This window comes from Pleurodeles waltl, chromosome 2_1 (assembly GCF_031143425.1).
Source record: "Pleurodeles waltl isolate 20211129_DDA chromosome 2_1, aPleWal1.hap1.20221129, whole genome shotgun sequence".
NCBI classification, from domain to species: domain Eukaryota; kingdom Metazoa; phylum Chordata; class Amphibia; order Caudata; family Salamandridae; genus Pleurodeles; species Pleurodeles waltl.
The window spans coordinates 571,043,970-571,068,705 of NC_090438.1; the positions used below are offsets into that span (position 1 = coordinate 571,043,970).

At 42.5% G+C, this 24,736-nt stretch overlaps 1 protein-coding gene across 1 annotated transcript in view; it reads left to right on the top strand.

Moving 5' to 3' along the window:
• ITGA9 (integrin subunit alpha 9) overlaps positions 1-24,736 on the top strand; it is an 818,222-nt gene that overhangs the window by 520,574 nt on the left and 272,912 nt on the right. Inside the window, exon 18 of the mRNA XM_069215150.1 lies at positions 5,396-5,546. Within this exon, the coding sequence (XP_069071251.1) occupies positions 5,396-5,546 (151 nt within the window). The remainder of the gene's footprint in view (positions 1-5,395; positions 5,547-24,736) is intronic.

Genomic DNA, 24,736 nt, shown 5'->3' on the forward strand with positions numbered 1-24,736 from the left:
TAATGTAATGATCTTGCCCCATCTCAGTGATACATAAGTTTGCGTTTCAGATTAGTCTTTGGGCCCTGCCAAAACATAGCATAAACTTTTCAAATGTATCATTAATCCACATCGTGTACTGCAAATTAAGTCACTTTATTCTATTGTGTGGGGTCATTAATCCATTTCAAAGACTTGGGTTAGCTTTGAAACTAGTCTAGTTAATGCACACAAGGTGCAGGGCCTGGATGGTATGATATGAATGGTCAATGGGCTGTTAGTCTCAGCAGATGCCGTTGAATTACACCATAGCAAAGAGGTGGAGGAAATATCCAATTTTTAAACCCCCTGCGTAACCTGGTGGGCGGGTTTCCTTCAATCTAATTCATTCAAACATTGTTCATTTCTCTTTTTATGCTGCCCACGCCGAGCAGTTGTTTATTTATTAGGAAGTTGTATAAAGATCTACGTGTCTATCTTTACAGGAAGCTTCTGCGGTTTTGAAAGCAGTCTTCTCTCACGGAGTTAATTATGAAGTAAAGTGCTGTGTTACCCTCCGGCACAGGAAGCCCAATTTCACAGGGGTTTGTAGTAATACTTGGCACAGCAGAGAGTGTGGAGCCCCCTAAAGCAGAAAGGACGGGTTTCACTTTGAATAACCTTCCTAACAAATGAATAAGTAGATAGACAGGTAGTGGAACTCGTGACATATACACACTTTAACAGTTTAGTCTGAGGTAGTGATAAGAAACAAGCGGTATTATGACTTCACAAAAGATAAGCCACACTCACTCAAATAAACACACTCTCACAGACAGTTGTTACAAGAGGAGCACTGTCTGTGCAGAAATCATTGCATCTAATTGAGCGGATAGGGAATGAGCAATGGGTTTCTAGAGAGCTGCAACATCTTCTGATAGATAGATATGCCAGTAGAGCAAGCGCCTTGGCACGGTGTGGTTTGGCTCATGCTTTGTTTATAGCGCCTGGTAAGAGAAAGACAAGAGGGCTCATTTATGAACCTGTTGCGCCACCGGAGGGTCGCTGTTTGTGATGCTCAGGTGGCCCTGTGCACTGCGCCGTATTTGCAAGGCGGCATTATGCCACTTTTTGTGGCTCCCCACCACCCTTGTAATATAGCCCCTTTACACGAAGCACTTTGCGTGGAAGGGGTGTGCAGTGGGTGTTGCTGTGTGCATGCCACAGCAACACACATTGCATTTTGACCCTGCCCCAGATTTATGAGATTTCGTAAACCTGAGGCAGCACCAAAATCTGACACCACCCCAGGGGTTTCAATTCTCCTCGTTTTTTGCTCCTTCTTTGTGTGCTGCATTCTGCAGCACGCAAAGAAAGAGCAAATCACCATTGAAGATTGTTTTTGTGTAGGAAGATGTCCCTTCCTAAACAAAAACAATCTCCCCCACAACGCAGCCATCCTTGCACCATGGCACAAGGGTAGCTGCGTTGGCGCTCGGCAGCGATTTTAGCACCGGCGCAGGTGGAAACACAGGATTGCGCCTTATTCTTGTTAATATGGCACATCCCTATGTTACTAAAGTGACGCAGTGTGACACTACCAATTTTGGGGCAGCGCTGCGCTGTGCCACTTTATTATAAATGAGGCCCAAGTAGTGTTAAGCATAGCAAGCATTGGTAATGGCAATAGGTCTGCCTTACGAATGCACTGCCATGCCACACCTAAAAATCTGTGTAGTTTTATGACTGGCCTCCTCCAATCAGTGATGCTACAAGAGAAAAACACTATAAATTATCTAGTTATCTAAGACCCTTTATTTGCATTACAATGTGGGGTGTGTCCCTGAAAGTTCAACCTCAGCCAACATTAAAAATAAAATGATCATAGCTGTGTGAGGGCCAACACTTTTTTTTTTGTGGAAGCACACAACTTCTGTTCAATCAAAACATGGACCCCTGGCTCCCAACATGTGGGCAGAGCCAAAGCCCCTCTCTAGTGATGGTCACATAATTGGCGACAGCTGCGTTTTCAAGCCAGGCCATAAACAGGGCATTGTGTTCTTGTAGCTCTGCCATTCTGTTGACAGTACATTAGCTTTCATTCACAACAACAATTTCACAAACTGTCAGTCACTACTGTATTATATATAAACAATTATTAACTGGGAACAAAGGGGATGTTTTCACCAATGTGTTCTGAGTGAGCTGCATTACAGGGCATCACATATGGTGAGCAACATCACTGTCCCTGTCTAGATCATCCTAGTTGTTCACATGCATGACTGAGTGTTCAAGCAGCATGTTAAAACCAAGATTATCCGAGAAACTCACTCACTCACCCTTTATCTCACTTACTCGCTTGCTCAATCAATCACTCCCTATCTCACTCACACACCCACTTACTGAGGCACTCCTTATGTCGCTCACTCACTACTTCTTTACCTGTTAAACTCACTTCCTACCTCCCTTACTTATTACTTTAATTGCTCACTCATTTGCTCACTTATTCACTGTTGCCACCAAAATTCAGGTTGTAAAAAGCTGAACTTAGAGGTTTCAGAGCAATCAGAATGAACTTCTGAAGTCAGGGCCAGCTTTGCTGTGAATGGTACAGCTGCAGTGATCTGGGGAGAGGCGTTGTGTTCAGAAATAACTTGGTTTTAAAAGCACCTGCTGTTTCCTTGCATGTCCAGCAGTTTTCATGTCAAGATAACCAGGTGATTAGTGCTTGTGCTGGAGTGGGAACAAAGTTTTGTATAGTGGCAGCCTTGACTCATTATAAAGTAGCTCAGGGGGTGAATATGTCTGCTGCAGAGAACGTGCAGATACAGATCACAGAACGGTAACCTTTGCTTTTTTGTAACATCTCCTACATTCTGACTTATTCACATATACATGATTCAGTGCCTCTGTGTAGCGCGTGGGTGATGTAAAGTGCTCTGGCACCCGAGGGTTGGTATGAGTAGTGCTATAGAACAAATGGAATGCGTGTGAGATGAGGCAGTGGAGAGGCGAGTGGCACTGTTGGAAGGGGATAGTGAGGGAATCTGTGGGGAACGAGGCACCAAAAAAGAATGTTGCGTCAGGTACCTCCAACTGTAAAGCTGCTCCTGTCCGGAGTCTGTCGGGTATCACGAGTTCAATGGTACATGCCTGTCAAGAGTGAAGAAAGCTTACCTTGTAGTTGCCTGAGGGTCTTCCCTTCAGACCCTCCAGGATGCTGGAGAGCAAAGACTGTGGATCTGAATACCGATGGAAAAGGAGCTACAAGCTATGTATTCCAGTTTTACGTGAGTGAACATGAAGCCCCAGCATGTTATCTCTTCACCTAACATTCACTCAAAGGTGTAATCTTTCTGCCCTATGATACAAAAAAGGTTTCTTTCAGGAATTGGGGAAGCAGCACTCTTACTTTCCTTATTACATTATGGGTTCTTTGAAGCGACTTTGTTGGAGGCTCTGAATTATATTAAAAGATGTCACTTCTAACGAAATCAGCCGTGGGTTTTACTACCCTCCTAATAAAAGCGCCTCTAGCTGCAACTAACATGATAATGTGATTTATTTGAAAGCTTTTTCTAGTTCAGTAGTTGGCCAGTGAAAAATGGCATGTGTTTCCAATAATGAATGAAACACAGGTAATCAATTACAGAAACCAGATGTCAATATGGCCATCCTTTAAATGTGTTATCTCTGCCTGTACTTCAGGACTGACGTTTAAAAGTCCTTATGGGTCATGGAATATTGTCTAATACGGGAGATACACATTAACCTGCAAGTTATTCATACTCTGAGCATTGTTTTGCCTGAAAAGGCATAGCTTATCTTACGCTAGCAAAATATTTATGATCATATGTAATAAAAAGCACCCTCTCTTTCACGGACCACTGCTAAATAACATCACATATCTATGCGTTGTTAACATACATAATTTTGTATGTAATTTCACCCGCATAAAATGTATGTCTGTAATTTATGTATTCCTAAATACATATAAAAGATATACATAACATGCTATGTATAGAAAACATAATATAATATGTTTCTATAATCTATAATACATGCTTTATAGGACATAATTCAATGATTTTGTACTACCATTCTTTACGCAAAATATAATATTGTATATTCTACAAACTTTAAAATAATCTTTATGATAAATAACATATTTAACACGATTTAACTTAGTAGCCAACATGATATACCGTATAATGTACATATAACATGTTATTCAGAATATTCAATATCATACCAATTGTATGCAATATAGTCTAATGTATGATATAATGGACATATGGATATAAGCCATAAAATGTATGAAAAATTCAATGTGTAATATTTATGTAATAATATGTCATTAACATGTAATTATTATACATTTGCTATTAAATGGTAACTGGATCTCAGTGTTGAGATTTCAGGCAGCTATTTCTGTGAATATACCAGACTGAGCTGACTTGGAAAACTATAAATTACTTCTGTTGTTAAAATTGAGGCTTGAAATGAAACAACCTGACTTAAAAAAACAAGAACATTGCATTGTAGCAGTTGTGTAGCACTTACTATCCCTATGGGGGCTAGGGGGGCTCAAGCGCTTACCAATGGGGATAGCAAGCTACACTGTTTGGGGTGTGTACTTGGGAAGGTGTTGTTTTTGTTTTGAGCCTATATGGGATGTGTTATCATGTCCTGTATGATGACCCCAAGGTGCGGTTATCATGTTGTGAAACTCAGCACCCGGTGGAATGATAGGTGAGGGTTTGTATGAGATAGATGCACTAGTTATAATAAGGATAAGAACTAACTAGATTAACCACAGGGGCATTGGAATGATGTGTGCCCAAAATGGGGTGTAATCAGAGAAGGTTCATTACGATTGGCGTAGGAAAGGAGCCGGATGTTCCCCATCACTGGAGTTACTGATATCAGGGGCACTGGTAAGTCCAAAGGTGAGGAAAATATGACCAACACATACCAGTTGGACCCTAAGGGTCTGCAAAGAATTAAGAAATTACCAGGGCAATTGGTAATTCTGGGCCCAATTGCCTTTGAAATTCCTTATTTTGAGCTGGCGTTCGACCCAGAGTTTTCAGCTGCTTTGAGTAAAAAACTCTAATGGGGCCTATATCAAAGCAGATGCTTTGTGAACCGGGTGGCAATACTATTGCAACTTGAATGGAGGAACTGCAAGCGTTAGACACACCAGCTAATAGCAAAGTCTTTTGTGAATTTGATTTCATACTGATGAACATGAACGACCTGCTGTACCAGACAAAACAGTTCCTCACTAATCATTTCTATTTTGTTTCCAGAATCTTACTTTTTTTTACTTTAACATGTGCCAAACCAAAGTATCTTCTCTGACAATATGATTACGAACAAGAATGGGATTGGCCTGACAGGCCACTAAGCATCTCTTACGTATTTGTGATTGCAGTACTACTGAGAAGCGCAGCTACCTGGCCCTAGGAGCCGTGGAGAACATCTCAGTGAACATCTCCGTTTGCAACCTAGGCGACGACGCCTACGACACCAATGTCGCCTTCAACTTCTCCAGCGAGTTGTTCTTCATCAAGATGTGGCAAAGGGTAAGAAAGCACAATGTTGGGAACGGGGTGGAAGTAGAGCACCGGGAAAACACGCCGACTGATTGTTTTGTAGCAATGGCACGAAAATAGCATATGCTGTGTATTTATTCAGCTGTGAAACTTCCTGCACGCGCAGAAGGTCTGTATTGTAACACTCTGTTATTGGAGCCGGGGTGAGTGGAAAGACTTACCTACAATCCTGCTTGGCTTTCCTTTTTTTGATGAGACTGAAGAGACACTCGTTTATTAATTTTATCTTTGGCTGCAGTTTAAAATACGTCAAATTAAATTCACCATGTCATGGAGAATCATGTTATGTGTTTTTAATGACTTTTTTTTCCCTTGGCTAATAAGTCTTTATTCCAGTGCAAGTTGCGTGGGCCCGTCTGCTCTTCTTCCGCATGCACTGCAACGCTTTCCTGTTTGGCTCTGGTCGCTTTTGTCAATTGTGTTTTTCTTTAGCGTAGGATGCAGATGATTGCAGCATGTTTTTCTATTTCTTGTAAAGGAGAACAAAGCATGTTTCATGCAGGACAACACCCGCATTTTAAATGCGGAAACTAGTATCATAGTTGTGGCTTCTAGGAATAACTATTTGGCGTATTTTAATCTTTCAGAGTTGCAAGATTTATGTCTTATAGTTTAAACTTTTTAATAAGGCTTTGTGCTTACTTGCATCGACACTTAACCTTTTCCTAATGATCTAACCACTCTCTTCCCATGGCTAAATTTTCTTGCTAAAAATGGGTAAAATGTATTAAAATAAATAAGCTGTAATTTTCCACTGAGAAAAATAATTAGATATCAGAGCCCTGTTTTATGCATACCACTTATTACCACTAAAGGTGCAAAACCAAGGTCGATGTCCATTTGCTAGTTCTGCTGAAAAGTTCAAGTTCAGATACTTGTGGAGTTTGTAGACATGCTGCTCCCAGAGCCCTCCTATAGGTCTAAAAGCAGTGGTTAATTTGTGCTTGTTGTTTCCAGTGCGGAGCACCAGCACTTATTTTTGAGGGCCGGCACTTATTTTTCTGCCTCAAGCATTTACTGCCAGTAAGGGACACATATGGTAAAGACGGAGGAAGAGAAACAACGAAAGAGCGCCACAAAGGAAGAAAGCAGAAAGCTGCAAGAGTGAGGTGAAGGGGCAGGGAGTGGCTTTAAATGGATTGAAGGGGTCCAAGGTGGCTTCAGTATTACACTGCCCCAGTATTCCGTGTTCGCACATTTAATTGCAGCCGCCGCATGTTTAAGAGGAGGGTTTGGGCACTAGCACGTTTTTATTTACAAATTAAACACTAACTAAAAGACAGATTTAGGATGGACATGGGATGACTACCAAAACTTTGGTAAAAACATATTTTCTTAGATAGAATGAAATGATGTCAGCCAGCCTGTACTCTCGGGTACCTGTGTTGTACGGTCAATATCTCCTCAAGGCATGCTCCTGTTATATATGGCTCCTGATGACAACTGTTTCTGCATCTTTATATTTTTTGCACAACTTAGAGGTATGAGGGGCTCTACTTCAACCAGAACCTAAGACTTGCTGCCACACTAGGAATGTCCAAAATCAATCAACTTGAAGATACCTATAAATTTACCATCATTGCAAGGCTGTCAGAAAAACAGCAGTATCTTCAGAATCATGTCATTGGGCGCTTAGAGTCATCTTCTTACCACTCTTAAATCAATAAATATCATCAGACTCGTTTAAGGTGGAGATATGCAGTGATCTTTCTCTTCAAGCAGAACTTGGTAATTGGATGTGCGTTCATTGACTTGTTTGCAGCTTCTGTAACTGAAAAAAATTCTTGCAGGTACCTCTCTGGTCAGATGGTTATGGTGTCACAAATCATCGCTTAATTTAGCATATCACACAAAAGAATGCAGATTCACACCCCTTGACATCACCCTCATGAGTTATACATCCCTATATGAGGCTACCTCTACAGGGGGCTGATTGTGGAACTGAAGTGGCGAGGCAGCCTAACAGGAAATCTCTAAAATTAAACCAGATGTTATGATAGGCAGATCAGGAATGCATTTGAATGAATTATTCTGAGCTGGAGAAGGCTTCAGCAAACAATACTAAAACATTTCTGTTTGTATCAGAGCACGCTAGTGTTGAGTCACCAAGTGAATCAGACACGTTCACTTCCACCTTGGCAGATTTAGAACAACAGCATGGTTGACAATGTCTCTGATGCTGAACGAGAGCCTTATTTGAATGATTAGTTTTCTTGTCTGCACATCAGTTGTGCTAGAAGTCCCGTTGTAACAGGGCAAGCAAAAATATATTTGGGTTCTAAGGGCAATTAGGTCTTTGAGTTGTGAGCTATTGAAAATTTGACACTCACCTCAAATGTTAATCTGTAAACAAAGATGTCTTCAGTTCTTGCAAGGTACACATGATGTTCATGGGGAAAGATGGATATAGCCTCATGTGGTTGACAAACCTCAACCATGCAATTTAAGGAAAGAGAAAATAAATGGTGGGAATCCTGGAACCAGAAAATAAACAAGTATACCAACATCACCCAGTTACCGCTACAAATTCTAAAACTTGACCAGTTAAAAAAGATAAACGTATCTGAGGAAAATCAATTTTCAGAAGCCTTTTTCCGAAAAAAATATTAGATGTGGTGGAACATAACATAGGATGTCAGTGCATGCCATGCAGACATAACATCATTTATTTTTACATAAAACGGGGGAATCACAGTCTTGATTTTGAGAATCCTCAGAAAGGAGAGATTGAGTGTTGTTCTTATCAGATTTTAAAATAATTATAGCATAGAGACTATCATGTTTCATTTGTTTGCCTTTCTTTCTTTATGTTAGAATTGTTCCTGGTGGTTATGCTCCCGCATAAGTGTGCCATTGACTGTGTTATTTATATTGTAAGATAAATAATGTGCATCTACTGAAAACATATCTAAAGTGGATCACATGATTATTAGAGGGAGGTTCATCCATTTTAAATATCTAACTTAACTCTGCTTATTTTTTCTTCTTGTGGAAAGCAGATTGTGTATTATAAGACAAACGAGAGAGAACCCTTACACCAAGGGGACAGGGTTCCACTAACAAAAGAATTCCAAAATTCCCCTCATTCACAGGGGCAGGGGGTTAAATTATTTTATCATTGCAGATTGCCCATCTAGACTCATTGTGCATATCCATCTATCTGATAATAATTCAGTGTTGTGATTACTGAAACTTTCCAGCGGGCCCGCTTTGTGGTGTAAGATGTTAGACCTGGTTTCCTGGGCACTGGGCAATCAGGAGTTACAATGCTCCAAGTGCATCAACTGGAGTGTTCCCCGCTAGTGTCCTGGAGCCTCAGTACTAGTGGAACTAAAACTGGATAACCAAGTACTCCTCTCCAGCACTTGACTTTCTCAGGGTAGTGAGGCAGAGCAGTCCAAAGCTTACTCAAAGAGGTGGGGTGGGTTTAGACATTCAGAATATAGTGAACACTACACTGCCAGCTAATAAGATCAATGTCCAGTCAGTGCTTTAATTTTGAAAAAGAAAAGTACTTTAATATACATAAGAGAAATGTACTACTCATAAAACTAGGCTAAACAGTCAAAACCAGATATCTCTACAACCTTCTTGGCCTGTGTTCTGACAACAAACAGTATTATAGTGCCTAGAGGTTAAGCACTATAAAAACACAGTTAGCATGTAGACACACAATTATCATTGCGTATTACATTTGCTATAGCCATGATACTAATTATTGTATTGCAATGGTGTAGTTTCAGTATACAATGTGAAGTCAAATGTTCCAGATCAGCCCCAGAACCCACCACCCAAATAACAGAAGTGCCCTCCCATCGTAAGTGAGGACACCGCTCTAGTGGTGCCAGGGATCTGATCACAGGTGCCTGATATCTTGGCACAGTTTATTGGAGTCTCACTAGTCCAGTCGCCACTGGCTAGCTGTCGGAGGGTAATGGTTGGCCAGAGTGCCAGTACATCCTGGTACCCCAGGTGTCACAAAGAGAAAGGTATGGGACCTGTACCACAAGACACTCTTCCCCAGCTACAGATGATATCTGGAAGTATTGTACAGGCTCCCAGAGCACAGGGGATGGGTCTGGGCAAAGTGATCTCACCTTCAAGGACTGGAATCAAGCTTCCCTGTCTCCCTCTGTTACTGCTGATGTGCTGCAAGCTTCCTCATCTTGAGCAGCTGTTTGCAATTTCCTTGTCTTCCAAGCAGATGCTCGACAAGCCTCACACCACAGCCGGTCCTCTGCATTCAGGCTGCTGACTGATGCCTTTGCTCCTTCACAGCAGAATCCATCCGTCACAGAGAAAACTCTCAAGTACAGACACGGTGAGCAAGCTTCCTTGCCTTTACACCCCAGGCCCACACCTGGCTTCTGTGGATGCTTGTTAGGCCAGACTTTTATCACCTCTGTTTAATAGGATGGTCCAATCAGTGGGTCTGCTACTTTTGAACCCTGGGTGCCTCTCCAATCATGAGGCACATTTGTGTCATGCTCACTGAGTGTGCAAAGCATACAAGGATGAGTTACTGTACGTCTGGACATACTCTTCGTATCAGCCCTGGCTATTCTCCAGAGAGGAGTTTTAATTGCCTCCAGACCAGAAGGCACTGACTATCACTGAACAGAAAGGGGGAAGGGTCCCTCCTAGCAGAGGTAGGGCAACTAAACACAGATAAGAGCAAGTGTCTACTCCCAACCCACCAGACTTCTCCAAGGAATATGGAATGGCACGGGGAGCTGGAATGTCAAGCTGACCAGCTCAGCTCACGTTAAACACAATGGCTCACCTCACCATTCTCCCCTAGGGAACCTATTGGCTCTCAAACACACATCCCAGGTAGACAAAGGCAACAGGACCACAGGCAAAGAAGACCTCACAGACTTGATCAGAAGGGTGGCTAGCAGTCCCCCACCAAAGGTACTCTGACTACAGATTTAATGCTGCCACCACTGTCAGTCTACCTCTGCCTTGGTAGAGAGGGCAGTAGCCACTCTCTGTGAAATAGGGTTGCACTATGCATGCCTCCCTCGACCTCAGAGCTAAGCTCTGGGGTCTCAGTCCATTGAAACAGTGAGATCCTCAGTGGACATGCATGATTTTCATGTTCACTGAGGTAGGGAGCTAGAAACCACATAGTAACTCTTAAGTGACTTGCTTGTAGATCACCATAAGGCAGAGGAAACAGGCTCTCCAGAGATATGCAGAAGACTTGCCGTCCCAATATAAGGTATGAGTGCGTATAGATATATTTATCCCAGATGACTGTGAGTGACCATTCTCTCTAGCCCAACTAATGTTTTTTTTTTTAGCGCGGCAGGCAGTTTGGAACAATGCATTTCGGTAGCAATAACTACAGATGCAAATTAAAGGTGAATGATCTGTAGAAATACATTGCTCATCGACAGCCTGATTGGCTATTAGCTCATTTTATTTTTAGATGGTCATGCTGATTGATTTGAATTATATGTCACAGTCGTATGAAAATAGCCTATATGTCAAGAATGCTAAAATATGTACAACTAGCTCATTTCTGGCATGTTCATTTGTCAGTAATTGCTGTTACAAAAGGTTAGGATGTAGGATTTTTTTCTTTGATAAAATGAGTAGTCAGACTTACACACTGGTCTTTATCCAAAAAGTGCAAGTGGAGTTTCTTCTTCTAAGGTTTAATGGTGATTTTATTGGAAGCGCCGACCGGATTCTAAATGTCTGTAACAAGATTATCCGTAGTTTGGTTTGACAACTCCCTAATTCCCAGGAAATGAATACCATTTTCTGGATATAACAAACGGAGATCACACTGAAACTTAACTGGAGGCACACATGACAAAGGTATAAATAGTACATTATCTAGTTTTTGTATTATTCGCTGTCAGACAAATGTAGACCTACCAGATGGATGTGGAAAAAATCTAGTCCACCTGTCCAAGTGTGGATTAACTCTTGCTCTCTCAGGGTTGCTAATTTCAATGGAAGGAAGGTCTGTAGCTAGCCAGGAAGTATTAAAGAAGGGCATGGATTGTTTGGTATCCCAATTATTATATTGTTTTCTAATTTATTCTGAATTGTACTTTTAACCTTGCTTTACACATACAGCATGAGCCAAATAAAATGCAAGCGATACGTATTACATTTCAAGTGGATGTGCGCGCTGTAGGTTCTTTGTGTCCTCTGGTGTGGATTGTGGTCGTTTCCCCCTATCATGTTGTTGCAGTCCGTGCTGTCACTACTTCCGTGGAAACACCGTTTGATGATAACCAGGGAATAGCAGTGTTGTATTTTGCACAAAGTCATCCGGCACCAATTGTCCCTCAATGTTATGTTCCCTTGTTTAACAAAATAGTGTTTTTATTATGTAGGAAACCTTTGAACTTTCTCAAAAGTTGCCATTGTTTTTCTTAAATAACCCTCCTAAGTTCGTGGGAACGTGAGTGAACTTAACAAACAATATTAGTTTAGAGAGTTTTTATGAAAGTATTTGTTTTCCAGGTGAAGGTGATTGATATCGCACTTGTTTTCTTCTATAACATGCCAACGATTCAAACAACCCTTTTATTTCTCAGACTGTGAACTGTCTTCCCCAAAGTGTGTCCTATTTTCTTCATCATCTGAAAGGCCCACATATTTTATTGAGTACATTTATGTATACATTAAAGTAACTGAGGTAGAGTGGGCACTAATTTGTACAGGATCACACGGTTTTGACAAGTGGCAAAGGTGGTCTTCTTTTATCACAACTAACAATTATGCCAAATTTGAACTATCATATGAAAGGTCAAATCCGCTGGCTATTATATTGAACTCTGTAAATGCCCCTTCATATTGAGAATTATTTACATGTTCACATTTTTTGAATTTCCAAAGTGTTTATTGAAATTTGCCTTAGCCACTTTAGAGACATACAGCAATCAGCGGCTTCGATTTTGGAGATATTTATCCATATACAACACAAAAAAACAAGCACAAACTTGTAGCAGTATGATCACTTATATTAACCTAGCTATATAGCGATAACTGTTTTTATCATGAAATGGCCAATGGGTTGAGCTAGTATGAGCAGCATCTCCCTACCATATCGCATAAAGAATTAATGAGGTATTATTAGAAATAATAGCAGAACAAGCTTAAAGTGAGAGCAGAAAGAAGAGAGCAGTAAGTATGCAGGAAAGGGAATTTGAGCATCTGTCCTCGCTATAAAGCATTGTAACAGAAGAGGATTAGAAGGAGGCCGAATATATATATCAGAGAGAGAAGATAGGGGGGGGGGAAAGGTTGGGGTGCGCACTTGTGAAGATTATTGGGGTTGTTGTTGTTTTTTCGAATTACCACCCATGTCCCACAATTTCATGGACCAGGAAAGAGTGTGTGTGTTTTGAAAGCATAGATTGGCAACGCTTCTGGTGAAGCATAGCTCAGCCCACCAAAAAAAGAACATTTTGAAGGACTTTTGCACTCCAATGAGATAGGTTTTGTGCCCATAACCAGCATGTTATGTTATGTAGATTTGATTAGTGCAGCTTATCACCCAATAGGGCATCCAAGCGCTGGAGTAGGCTTACAGGCATGGGACTAAGGGTGAATTGAGTCAGTCTCTGAGAATTAGTTGCAGAGCTAGGTCTTCAGCTTCTTGCAGAGTTCAAGATGCAAGGAGGAGACCCTGATGTGTAGAGGGAGGTCATTGTAATATGTGACTACATTACTCTTCCTTTTGTTTAACAGTGTACATATTATTCTAGTGGAACTTGTTCAATGTTGTAAACGCATTCTGTCATCTGTATGGCTTCTTATTGCTTTCTGCTTTAGATCTTTAGTACCTATGAATTCTAAGTTCCATGTGACATCAGTGCCCTCGAGTTCTGGAGCCTGGTGTGAAGGCAGTTGGAGGTTGGCTCTGGACCTGTGAGGGTGTTGATGTCTGTCGTGGATCCATCAATAAATCTATATCTCTAAACTTGCACTGGAGTGTGAGTGGAGCTTATTCCTTCCTTCCTTGTTCCCTCCATACTACATTTTTGGTACCAGGAGTGGGGTAAGCTTGGGTTTGGATCCACTGACCAACCCGACGCGTATCCATCGGCGATTTCCTGTGTTTCTCATTTCTTGGCAAAATCGACATCGACGCCGCCTTACTGGTTCCTTCTGTTCCTCATTTTGACAAGGTGAGCCTTATTTTTAAAGAAAGAACGGCATTTGCGCTCGAGCGTGTTCCGGAGATCTTGACGCGTGAGGCATTCTATGCGCGAGTCGAGCGCATTTTAAAAGAAATCCTGTTGGACGCTTGTGTTGCTCAGCAACCAACGACAGTGTACGTGCGCTTGTTGGAAAAATAAAAAAATAAAAAAAATCTCAATTTGTGACGCGTGCAAGCGTGCCCACGCCTATTTGACGCTCGCGCCACCCAGCAACCAGAACTTGGAGTCGCGTTGTTTTTTCCTTTTCCATATTTTTTTTTGTTTTGTTCCGGAGACGCTTGGGTTTCCTAGCAACCTCCTATGCCCATGCTTTAGATTCACCGACAGTCCTGCGTTTGCAGATTTTGACAATTAATTCCAGCATACACGCGGAACATCGCAAGGAAGTGTTTCCAATTTAAAACAAAAAACTGAAAATTCGAATGAGAGAAAAGCATTGAGAAACATATATTTATTTTACGTGGAAGGAATTTATTTGAAGATTCGTGAACATTTTAAAATGTTTATTTTATTTTTTTCCATCCTACAAATTATAGTCAACTGGTAGTGCAACCGCCTCCTTTTCTACAAAAAGCTGGGAGGCCAGAAATAAAGTGGAATGAATGGCTTAGAATTTTTGAAAATTATCTATCGGCGATAGATGCTATGAGATACCCACCAACTAGAAAATTGGCTCTTCTTTTTAATCATCTTGGAACTGCTGGTCAACGTGTGTTTGACAACCTGCCAATTATTCTGCCACCCGTGGGTGAGGACATAATTTGGGATGTCTACATTGAAGGAAAGGAGAGAATCAAAAAACAATACTCTGATGACTCAAATGTTCTGCTTGAGAGGTTTAATTTTGCTATGTGCAGACAATCTGCTGATGAGTCTGTTGATGAATACTTGGCTAACTTACGGGTGCTTGCAGCAAGGTGTGATTTTGGCAACATAGTGGATACGTATTTAAGAGACCAATTCGTTTTTCATTGTCATTCAAAGAAAATACAAGAACGCCTTTTGGCTTGTCGCACCCCATCCTTAGATGAAGTTGTGGATTTAGCGAAGGCTATTGAGAGATCTATTGTTACATCTAGAGTAGTGAGTGAACAGGGAGTAGTGTGTGGGCAAAATGAACAAATGAATGTTGGACAGATAAGTGAAGACCCAGGAGTAAGTTTTGTTAAAGAAAAATCGTTTAAACAAAAGAAAGCTCTTTCTCAAACAGTTAGGCATTGTTACCGATGTGGTTCCCATAATCACATTGGTAACAACCCTGCCTGTCCTGCAACGGGAAAAAGGTGTTTGAAGTGTCAAAAAATAGGTCACTTTCAAGCAGTCTGTAGACAGACAGGCTATAATGTTAATTCCGGGAACAAGGTGAGAATCAGCAATGTGTACACGCCTGACACTGATGAATTAGCTCATTGTTTAGGCAGACTTTCTAACATGATTCTCACAGTCAACTTTCCAAGTGACAATAATATAAGTTGTGACTTGGGACACTTCAAGGGTCCATTTTGTGAAGCCGTAATAGACTCTAAGGAAGTGCTGGTTATGGCTGATTCTGGAGCACCAGTTACCATTTTGGGTGACAAAACTTTCTTTCATTTGTGGGAAGGCAAACAAAGTTTGGAATGTGCAGACATTGCACCTAAGGCGGTTGGGGATCAAGATATTGATTTGTTGGGATTTTTTCATGCTTCTTTAAAGATTTTAGGGTGAACGGTGTTTACAAAAATTTATGTAGCTGTGAAAGGGAGGAACATAGTGGGGTGGAACGCTCTAGGACTTTTGGGAATTGTGTTACGTCCTGGTCAAGAGAATCCCATTATCTTAGGTCAGAAGTCACATTACAGTGAAGGTAATTCGGTCTTACAAATCACACCCAACAAGGGAGTTCCAGAACACTTTACTTTGAAGTTCCCAGAGATCTTTGCTGACAAAGTGGGTACAGTTAAGGGGTTTGAGCACACCATTAGACTCAAAGATGGAGCTATTCCAGTTTCACATAAGGTCAGACCAGTTCCTTTATCTATCAGAAACCAACTCAAAGCATTGCTTGATAAATTAGTTTCAGACAATATCATTGCCCCTACAAATGCTTCAGAGTGTGTTTCTCCCATTGTCGTTACGAAAAAAAAAATGGTGACCTTAGGCTATGTGTTGATTTGAGATCACTTAATAAGAACATCCTGGTAGATTGCCATCCTCTACCCCACATACAGGAACTTGTAACCACATTGGGTAATTCTAAATTCTTTTCTACCATAGACTTGCATTCAGCTTACCACCAAATTCCCCTTAGTGAAGACTCCCAAGATTTGACCACGTTTATCACCCCTTATGGAGCTTTTAAGTTCCTAAGATTACCTTTTGGCTTAGCTTCAGCTGCTAGTGTATGTCAGAAAATGATGGATACATTACTTGGTCAAATAACAAATGTTTGTGCATTTCAGGATGATATTTTAATACACTCCGAAACCATTGAAAAGCACGAAGAAGTACTAGATAAAGTGTTTAGCATCCTTCAGAGTTGTGGCTTGACCATTAAAACCGAGAAATGTAAATTCCTGGTTGACAGTGTGGACTATCTTCGTCATTCTATTTCAGCTGAGGGTATTAAACCGAAAATGTGTAATTTGGAAGCCATAAAGAAGGCTCCTCCTCCGTCCAACAAAGATGAACTACGTTCCTTTCTTGGACTCTGTGAGTATTATTCGAGGTTCGTGTCTGGTTTTGCTCTATTGGTACAACCCCTTAGACCACTATTAAAAAAAGGTACTAAATATGTTTGGGACAAACAGCTAGATGATTCCTTTGAACACATCAAACAAGTGGTGTTGTCTGCACCCACTTTGAAATCTTTCATCCCTACTGCTACGTCATTTATTACAGTGGATGCTAGCCTTAAGGGACTAGGAGCAGTTTTTGGGCAATGGCTTAACGGCCAAGAACATACAGTTACATTCGCTTCCAGAACACTTTCTCATGCTGAAAGCAACTACAGCACTATTGAGAGGGAAGCCCTAGCTTGTGTCTGGGCGGTCCAAAAGTTTAGAACATACATATGGGGAACCCATTTTGAGATTTACACTGATCACAAACCACTAGTGTATTCCTGAAAATCAACACTTCTGTCTTGCATGAATTTAGTTTCAGGCAATTGGCTTTCATCAAATCGGCTATTTTGATCATGGAGCTGGAGACGTTGGTTCTCATGGTGGTGGATTTGTCAGGCAGCAATAGGATGAGTTGGTCAGTGAGTAGAAGATTAGTTGGATTATGTTGTGAAATGTCTGCTGCTGTGTAGATTTCTAGTGAATCAAGTAAGGGATTAATGTTGAGATGAATGTTGAGAACATTGTGTATGAAATTTAGCATTTGGAGCCACAAGGGAATTACATATTTGCACCTGGAAATGTGTGTTATATCACCAGGTTCTGACTTACATTTCGAAAGGAGATTTGGCTTGAAATGTCCTAGTTTGTGGAGTGTCATTAGAGTCTCGAAAGTATTGTGTAAGGACCACAATCTTGATTGCGTGAGACCTGGTGTAATGTTGCTTGTGAGCTTCCAAGAATGTTGCCTAGCCAAAAAAGCTACTTGGTACCTTGCATATTCTAGTAATTTTACCCTACCATTATTTTTGTCAAGTGTTTTGTGATATTCTCACTTTTTATTTTTCCGATGGAAATATGATATCAATTTGTCTATTATGCTTAGAGGGATATTGAAAATTTCAATGGGAGCATACTGGTTGTGATGATAATTAGAGGCATAATCATCATTTTGGTGGTTTCCATCATTCCCCACCATGTTTTGAATTTTGGGGACCAATGTATTAGTGAATCACTGACTTAGGCTATAATTGTATTTTTGTTTAATGAAAAAGTGTGTGTTAGGTCCCTACCAAACCAGATATTTTAAAGTGTTGTTTTGCCATTTGTGGCCATTTATTTTGTACAGTAGAGGAGGAGCAACAAACATTCAGAGGAAGGACCTTAAGTTTTGGCTTTGCTAAGGGAGTATCATGACACCTCTGACTATTAGAGTGATGTGATGGAGGGCTCTGTCTCCCTCTTCTGTTAATACTAACAAATCATTGGTGTATGTTGCCACCCCTAATGTACCAGCTGAGAAGCGTATCCCTTTAAAACACCTATATTTTTTCTGACTGATTTACAAAGAGGTTAATTGGTTAATAGGAATAGAAGGGGTGAAAAAGAACACCCTTGTTTAGTGCTCTGTTTTAATTAAAGAGTTTGACAGTCAACTATTAATCCTAACGGAGGCTTCTGGATTCAAATAAAGAGCTAGGTTAATTTTAATGAAAATGTGAACATTTTTTTTACTGTTATTAAATATTGTGTCTATGTTTTCATCTGTAACTTTTTCTAACTATGGCAGATTTTTGAGAGCAAGATAAAGTTACGTCCGCTGGACCCTTCTAGTTGCAGGGATATATAGGGTTAGTAGGTTCACCAAGAACCCAAGGTACCCAGAGCCAATAACTGAGTTGCACCTTGCAATGGTTTTTCATTGTGTTCTGGTATACAGCAATGCATATGATAAAATATAAATTGTGGAAAGTAGGTATCAAGGAAACTTATGTATTTCCAAAATGGCCACAAGTAATGGAATTTAGAAGCAGGGATTATTTGCACATCTCTGAATTTTTGTGTACCCATACTTGCATGTGAATTAGTGTCTATTTTTCAAGATTGTTTCTTTGTCTTACATTTGGAAGGTGCAAATGCAGAGAAACGCAATTGATGATAACACTTGTTCTACTGTTTTGTGTTCCCTTAAGTCTCCCAATAAAAATGGTACCTCACTTGTGTGAGTAGGCCTGGTACTTGTGACAGGGAATGACCCAAAATGCAACAAGGATACATCAAATTTTTCCATGCAAATATGACTATTTTATGCAGAGTAGGTAGCTGTGGTTTTTGGGCCTAGCCTCACCTGGCATCTCAAACCTATACATTTCTGAAAACTAGACACCTGGGGAATCCAGGATGGGGTGACTTGTGTGCCTCTCACCAGGTTGTTTTACCCAGAATTCCTAGCAAACCTCAAATGTTGACTAAAAACACATTGTCCTCAGATTTCTGTGGTGGAAAGTTCTGGAATCTACACAGAGCCACAAACTTCCTTCCACCTAATATTCTCCTTAATCTTCTGATCGAAATGGTACCTCACTTGTGTGGGAAGGCCTATTGCCTGTGACAGGAAACAGCCTAAAGTGCAACATGGATACATCAACTTTTTCTATGCAAAACTGACCCATTTTTTGGGCCGTACCTCAGCTGGCACTTAGGGAAACTTAGCATACCTGTACATTTTTGTAAAACTAGACACCAACGGGAATCCAAGATGGGGTGACGTGTGGCTCTCACCAGGTTGTTTTACCCAGAATCACTTGCAAACCTCAGACTTTGGCTACAAAAACACCTTTTCCTCATATTTCTGTGATGGAAAGTTCTGCAATCTGCACATACCCATAAACTTCTTTCCACCCAGCATTCTCCTAAGTCTTATGATGAAAATGGTACCTCACTTGTGTGGGTAGGCCTAGTGCCTGCAACAGGAAACGTCCCAAAACACAACTTGGGTGCATACATTTTTTGTATGCCAAACTGACCTGTTTTCTGCAAAGTTGATATCTGTGGTTGTTAGGTCCTAGCTCAGACAGCACTTAGTGAAACCAAGCAAACCTGTACATTTTTTAAAACTAGACACCTAGGGAAATCCAGGGAGGGCTGACTTGGGTGGCTACCACCACATGTTGTTGCCCAGAATCCCTTGCAAACCTCAAAATGTGTCCAAAAATACATTTTCCTCACCTTTCTGTAATGGAAAGTTCTGGAATCTGAGGAAAGCCACAAATTTCCTACCCTCAGCGTTCCCCTTAGTCTCCTGATAAAAATGATAGCTCATTTATGTGGGTGGGCCAAGTGCCTGCAACAGGGAAGGGTCACAAACGTGTGTGTAGTTTGAGGGGGAACCAAAGCAGGTCCAAAGTGCAGTTGTTAATATGTTTTAGGCTGACTCTGCTTTGGGTTTGGGCACCCACAGAAGTGAGGTATCATTTTTATCAGGAGACCGAGGGGAATGCTGGGTGGTAGGAAATATGTGGTTTATTTCTGTTTCTGGAAGAATATGGCACAGAAATGCAAGGAAATGTGTGATTTTAGTCACATTTTGAGGTTTGTAGGGAACTGTGGGTAAGACAATGGTGTGGGGTGGATGTGAAGCACACCACCCTGACTCTCCCAGATGTCTGGGTTTGGTAGGTTTTTCCAGGTGGTGGCCTACCCAAGCCCAAAAGTGCAGCCGTTCACCATTGTAAGTGGTATGATACTGAGAGTTAAGCAAACTCTCCAGGACTAATTTGTAAAAACAACACCCAACAAAATCAAATATCCTCTTGCTTGCCATTTGGGTGAAACGCTTTAGTCAGTAGGGGACTGTTTCCCCATTTTTGAGGGGGGTGTGGACATGGCCATGCACTTGCTGGGCAGTCCCTGCCGCTGCACAAAAAGTAATCCCTGGTGTGAAATGGGCTTTCTGCCCCACAGGGAGGTGGGTAATGGGGTAATTGCCCCCATTAGCAGAAAGGCTGTTTCCTTTTTTGGGTGGAGGGCATGGATATGCCCATGTTGGGCAGAACCCAATGATACAAATAAATAAATAGTAATCCCTGGTGTCCAATGGGTTTTCTGCCCCCTCGGGTGGCAGAAGGGTGTTATTGCCTCATCTGCTCCCAGGGGGCAGAAAGACTATTTCCCTATTTTATTTTGGAGGGGGCGGGCATATCCATGCTGGGCAGCCCCCACTTATACAGATAAAAACAAGCATTTGCAAAGCAACGGGATGACAGAATAAGGGGTTAACAAACACAAAGTAAGTGTCTCTTACCCGTTGCTGTCTAGCAGACCACAGGAACCTATTGCTGAAACAGTGAAGGAGCACTCAATATCAGATGTGTACAGGGCACCATTTTAGTTATTTTTTATTTTTGGGTATTTGTTAAGGGCAAATATACACTCCAAGGGAATCTCTTGGTGCTGGTGATAGATATAGGAAATCACGACACATAACATGATGACACACAGAAGCTCCTTAGCAGTAGCCACTTTTTAGGATGTTTCATAAGTTTTAGATGGATTGACATGTAATGCTAAGATAATGAAATGTTGTTCCATGCTAGAGTACCTTGAACAGAGAAGGCTCTAAAGTCCGATTTTTTCATTTGTATCTGTTATTTGGATCTTGAAAGAATAACAGGGATCTACTGTGTAGGACCGATGCTTAGTCTCCGTTAGATTCCACAAACTTTTGTAGTTGGCTTTGACTTTTTCTGCCAATTTAGACAAAGAGGAGAGGAGTGAAATGGGTTGCAAATTAGCCACAATCAGCCAGGGAGAACTTCCTGACCGTAAGAGTGATGGAAAGAATGGTAATATCATAAAGACAACAAAGATATAAGTGCAAGGCATGCAATAATCAAAATAACCAAAGGAACTGACGGCCCTAAAAACAGCACATGTGCTGTACAGGTAACCTGGTGTATGAATTATACAGATAGCAGGAACCCCTGTAATAAGCTGTTTTGCTAGGCATTGGCCACCAAGCATCAGAATCCTAAATGCAACATTTCACTAAGCGACCCGCACGTTCCTACCAGTAACCCGGACATTGTGTGGCCTGACATTGAACAGAGCACCACTCCAGCCGCCACTCACTGGTAACAAAATGCCGGAAGGGTATTCGCCAGGCAATCCCACCCAAAAGACTACAATGCGAAAAGGACCTTTTTTGGGGAGTATTGCTAATATTTCAGCAGTCACAGCGTGGACATGATGAATGTTGGAATCGCATCCACTTTTTGAGGGCTGCCTACTGATCACAGGTTTCAGTTTGTGGTACCCTTTGTAGGAAGTTGGCTCTGTATGTGCTATTTCAAAGTAAGGAATAGCATGCACAGAGTCCAAGGGTTCCCCTTAGAGGTAAGATAGTGGCAAAAAGAGATAATACTAATGCTCTATTTTGTGGTAGTGTGGTCGAGCAGTAGGCTTATCCAAGGAGTAGTGTTAAGCATTTGTTGTACATACACATAGACAATAAATGAGGTACACACACTCAGAGACAAATCCAGCCAATAGGTTTTTGTATAGAAAAATATCTTTTCTTAGTTTATTTTAAGAACCACAGGTTCAAATTCTACATGTAATATCTCATTCGAAAGGTATTGCAGGTAAGTACTTTAGGAACTTCAAATCATCCACATTGCATGTATACCTTTCAAGTTATTCACAGATAGCTGTTTTAAAAGTGTACACTTAGTGCAATTTTCACAGTTCCTAGGGGAGGTAAGTATTTGTTAGGTTAACCAGGTAAGTAAGACACTTACAGGGCTTAGTTCTTGGTCCAAGGTAGCCCACCGTTGGGGGTTCAGAGCAACCCCAAAGTCACCACACCAGCAGCTCAGGGCCGGTCAGGTGCAGAGTTCAAAGTGGTGCCCAAAACACATAGGCTAGAATGGAGAGAAGGGGGTGCCCCGGTTCCGGTCTGCTTGCAGGTAAGTACCCGCGTCTTCGGAGGGCAGACCAGGGGGGTTTTGTAGGGCACCGGGGGGGACACAGGTCCACACAGAAATTTCACCCTCAGCGGCGCGGGGGCGGCCGGGTGCAGTGTAGAAACAAGCGTCGGGTTCGCAATGTTAGTCTATGAGAGATCTCGGGATCTCTTCAGCGCTGCAGGCAGGCAAGGGGGGGGTTCCTCGGGGAAACCTCCACTTGATCAAGGGAGAGGGACTCCTGGGGGTCACTCCTCCAGTGAAAGTCCGGTCCTTCAGGCCCTGGGGGCTGCGGGTGCAGGGTCTCTCCCAGGTGTCGGGACTTTGGATTCAAAGAGTCGCGGTCAGGGGAAGCCTCGGGATTCCCTCTGCAGGCGGCGCTGTGGGGGCTCAGGGGGGATAGGTTTTTGTACTCACAGCCTTAGAGTAGTCCTGGGGTCCCTCCTGAGGTGTTGGATCGCCACCAGCCGAGTCGGGGTCGCCGGGTGCAGTGTTGCAAGTCTCACGCTTCTTGCGGGGAGCTTGCAGGGTTCTTTAAAGCTGCTGGAAACAAAGTTGCAGCTTTTCTTGGAGCAGGTCCGCTGTCCTCGGGAGTTTCTTGTCTTTTCGAAGCAGGAGCAGTCCTCAGAGGATGTCGAGGTCGCTGGTCCCTTTGGAAGGCGTCGCTGGAGCAGGGTCTTTGGAAGGCAGGAGACAGGCCGGTGAGTTTCTGGAGCCAAGGCAGTTGTCGTCTTCTGGTCTTCCTCTGCAGGGGTTTTTCAGCTAGGCAGTCCTTCTTCTTGTAGTTGCAGGAATCTAATTTTCTAGGGTTCAGGGTAGCCCTTAAATACTAAATTTAAGGGCGTGTTTAGGTCTGGGGGGTTAGTAGCCAATGGCTACTAGCCCTGAGGGTGGGTACACCCTCTTTGTGCCTCCTCCCAAGGGGAGGGGGTCACAATCCTAACCCTATTGGGGGAATCCTCCATCTGCAAGATGGAGGATTTCTAAAAGTTAGAGTCACTTCAGCTCAGGACACCTTAGGGGCTGTCCTGACTGGCCAGTGACTCCTCCTTGTTTTTCTCATTATTTTCTCCGGCCTTGCCGCCAAAAGTGGGGCCTGGCCGGAGGGGGCGGGCAACTCCACTAGCTGGAGTGTCCTGCTGGGTTGGCACAAAGGAGGTGAGCCTTTGAGGCTCACCGCCAGGTGTGACAATTCCTGCCTGGGGGAGGTGTTAGCATCTCCACCCAGTGCAGGCTTTGTTACTGGCCTCAGAGTGACAAAGGCACTCTCCCCATGGGGCCAGCAACATGTCTCGGTTTGTGGCAGGCTGCTAAAACTAGTCAGCCTACACAGATAGTCGGTTAAGTTTCAGGGGGCACCTCTAAGGTGCCCTCTGGGGTGTATTTTACAATAAAATGTACACTGGCATCAGTGTGCATTTATTGTGCTGAGAAGTTTGATACCAAACTTCCCAGTTTTCAGTGTAGCCATTATGGTGCTGTGGAGTTCGTGTAAAACAGACTCCCAGACCATATACTCTTATGGCTACCCTGCACTTACAATGTCTAAGGTTTTGCTTAGACACTGTAGGGGCACAGTGCTCATGCACTGGTACCCTCACCTATGGTATAGTGCACCCTGCCTTAGGGCTGTAAGGCCTGCTAGAGGGGTGTCTTATCTATACTGCATAGGCAGTGAGAGGCTGGCATGGCACCCTGAGGGGAGTGCCATGTCGACTTACTCATTTTGTTCTCACTAGCACACACAGGCTTGTAAGCAGTGTGGCTGTGCTGAGTGAGGGGTCTCTAGGGTGGCATAATGCATGCTGCAGCCCTTAGAGACCTTCCCTGGCATCAGGGCCCTTGGTACCAGAGGTACCAGTTACAAGGGACTTATCTGGATGCCAGGGTGTGCCAATTGTGGGATCAATGGTACATCTTAGGTGAAAGAACACTGGTGCTGGGGCCTGGTTAGCAGGGTCCCAGCACACTTCTCAGTCAAGTCAGCATCAGTATCAGGCAAAAAGTGGGGGGTAACTGCAACAGGGAGCCATTTCTTTACACAAGCCCCCCCCAGCCCACAGGCCAGGAGACTCAGCCCAAGCTGGGAGAGTCTTCCTAGTCTGTCAGGCGAGGAAGAGTAGGAGAAATAGGCTGGTTAGTTGCAGGGCCTACTCTGCCTTACATCCTTCTGTTCAGGTCATTCCCTTTGGGGAACTGACCTACTTCCACAGTGATAGGACCTAGTCTGAATTGCCTCTTGTCTGCCTCTTCAATGTCTCCACCCATTCTTTCTATTTTGGTCTTAGAGGTATCCACCTCTGCTAACCTTATCTTGGCCAGGGTTACCCCTAGCTTACCCAGAGAGGTTACCCAGAGCTGGAGTAACCCCACCATGACCAATAGGGTCAGGGGGCCTAACTTGC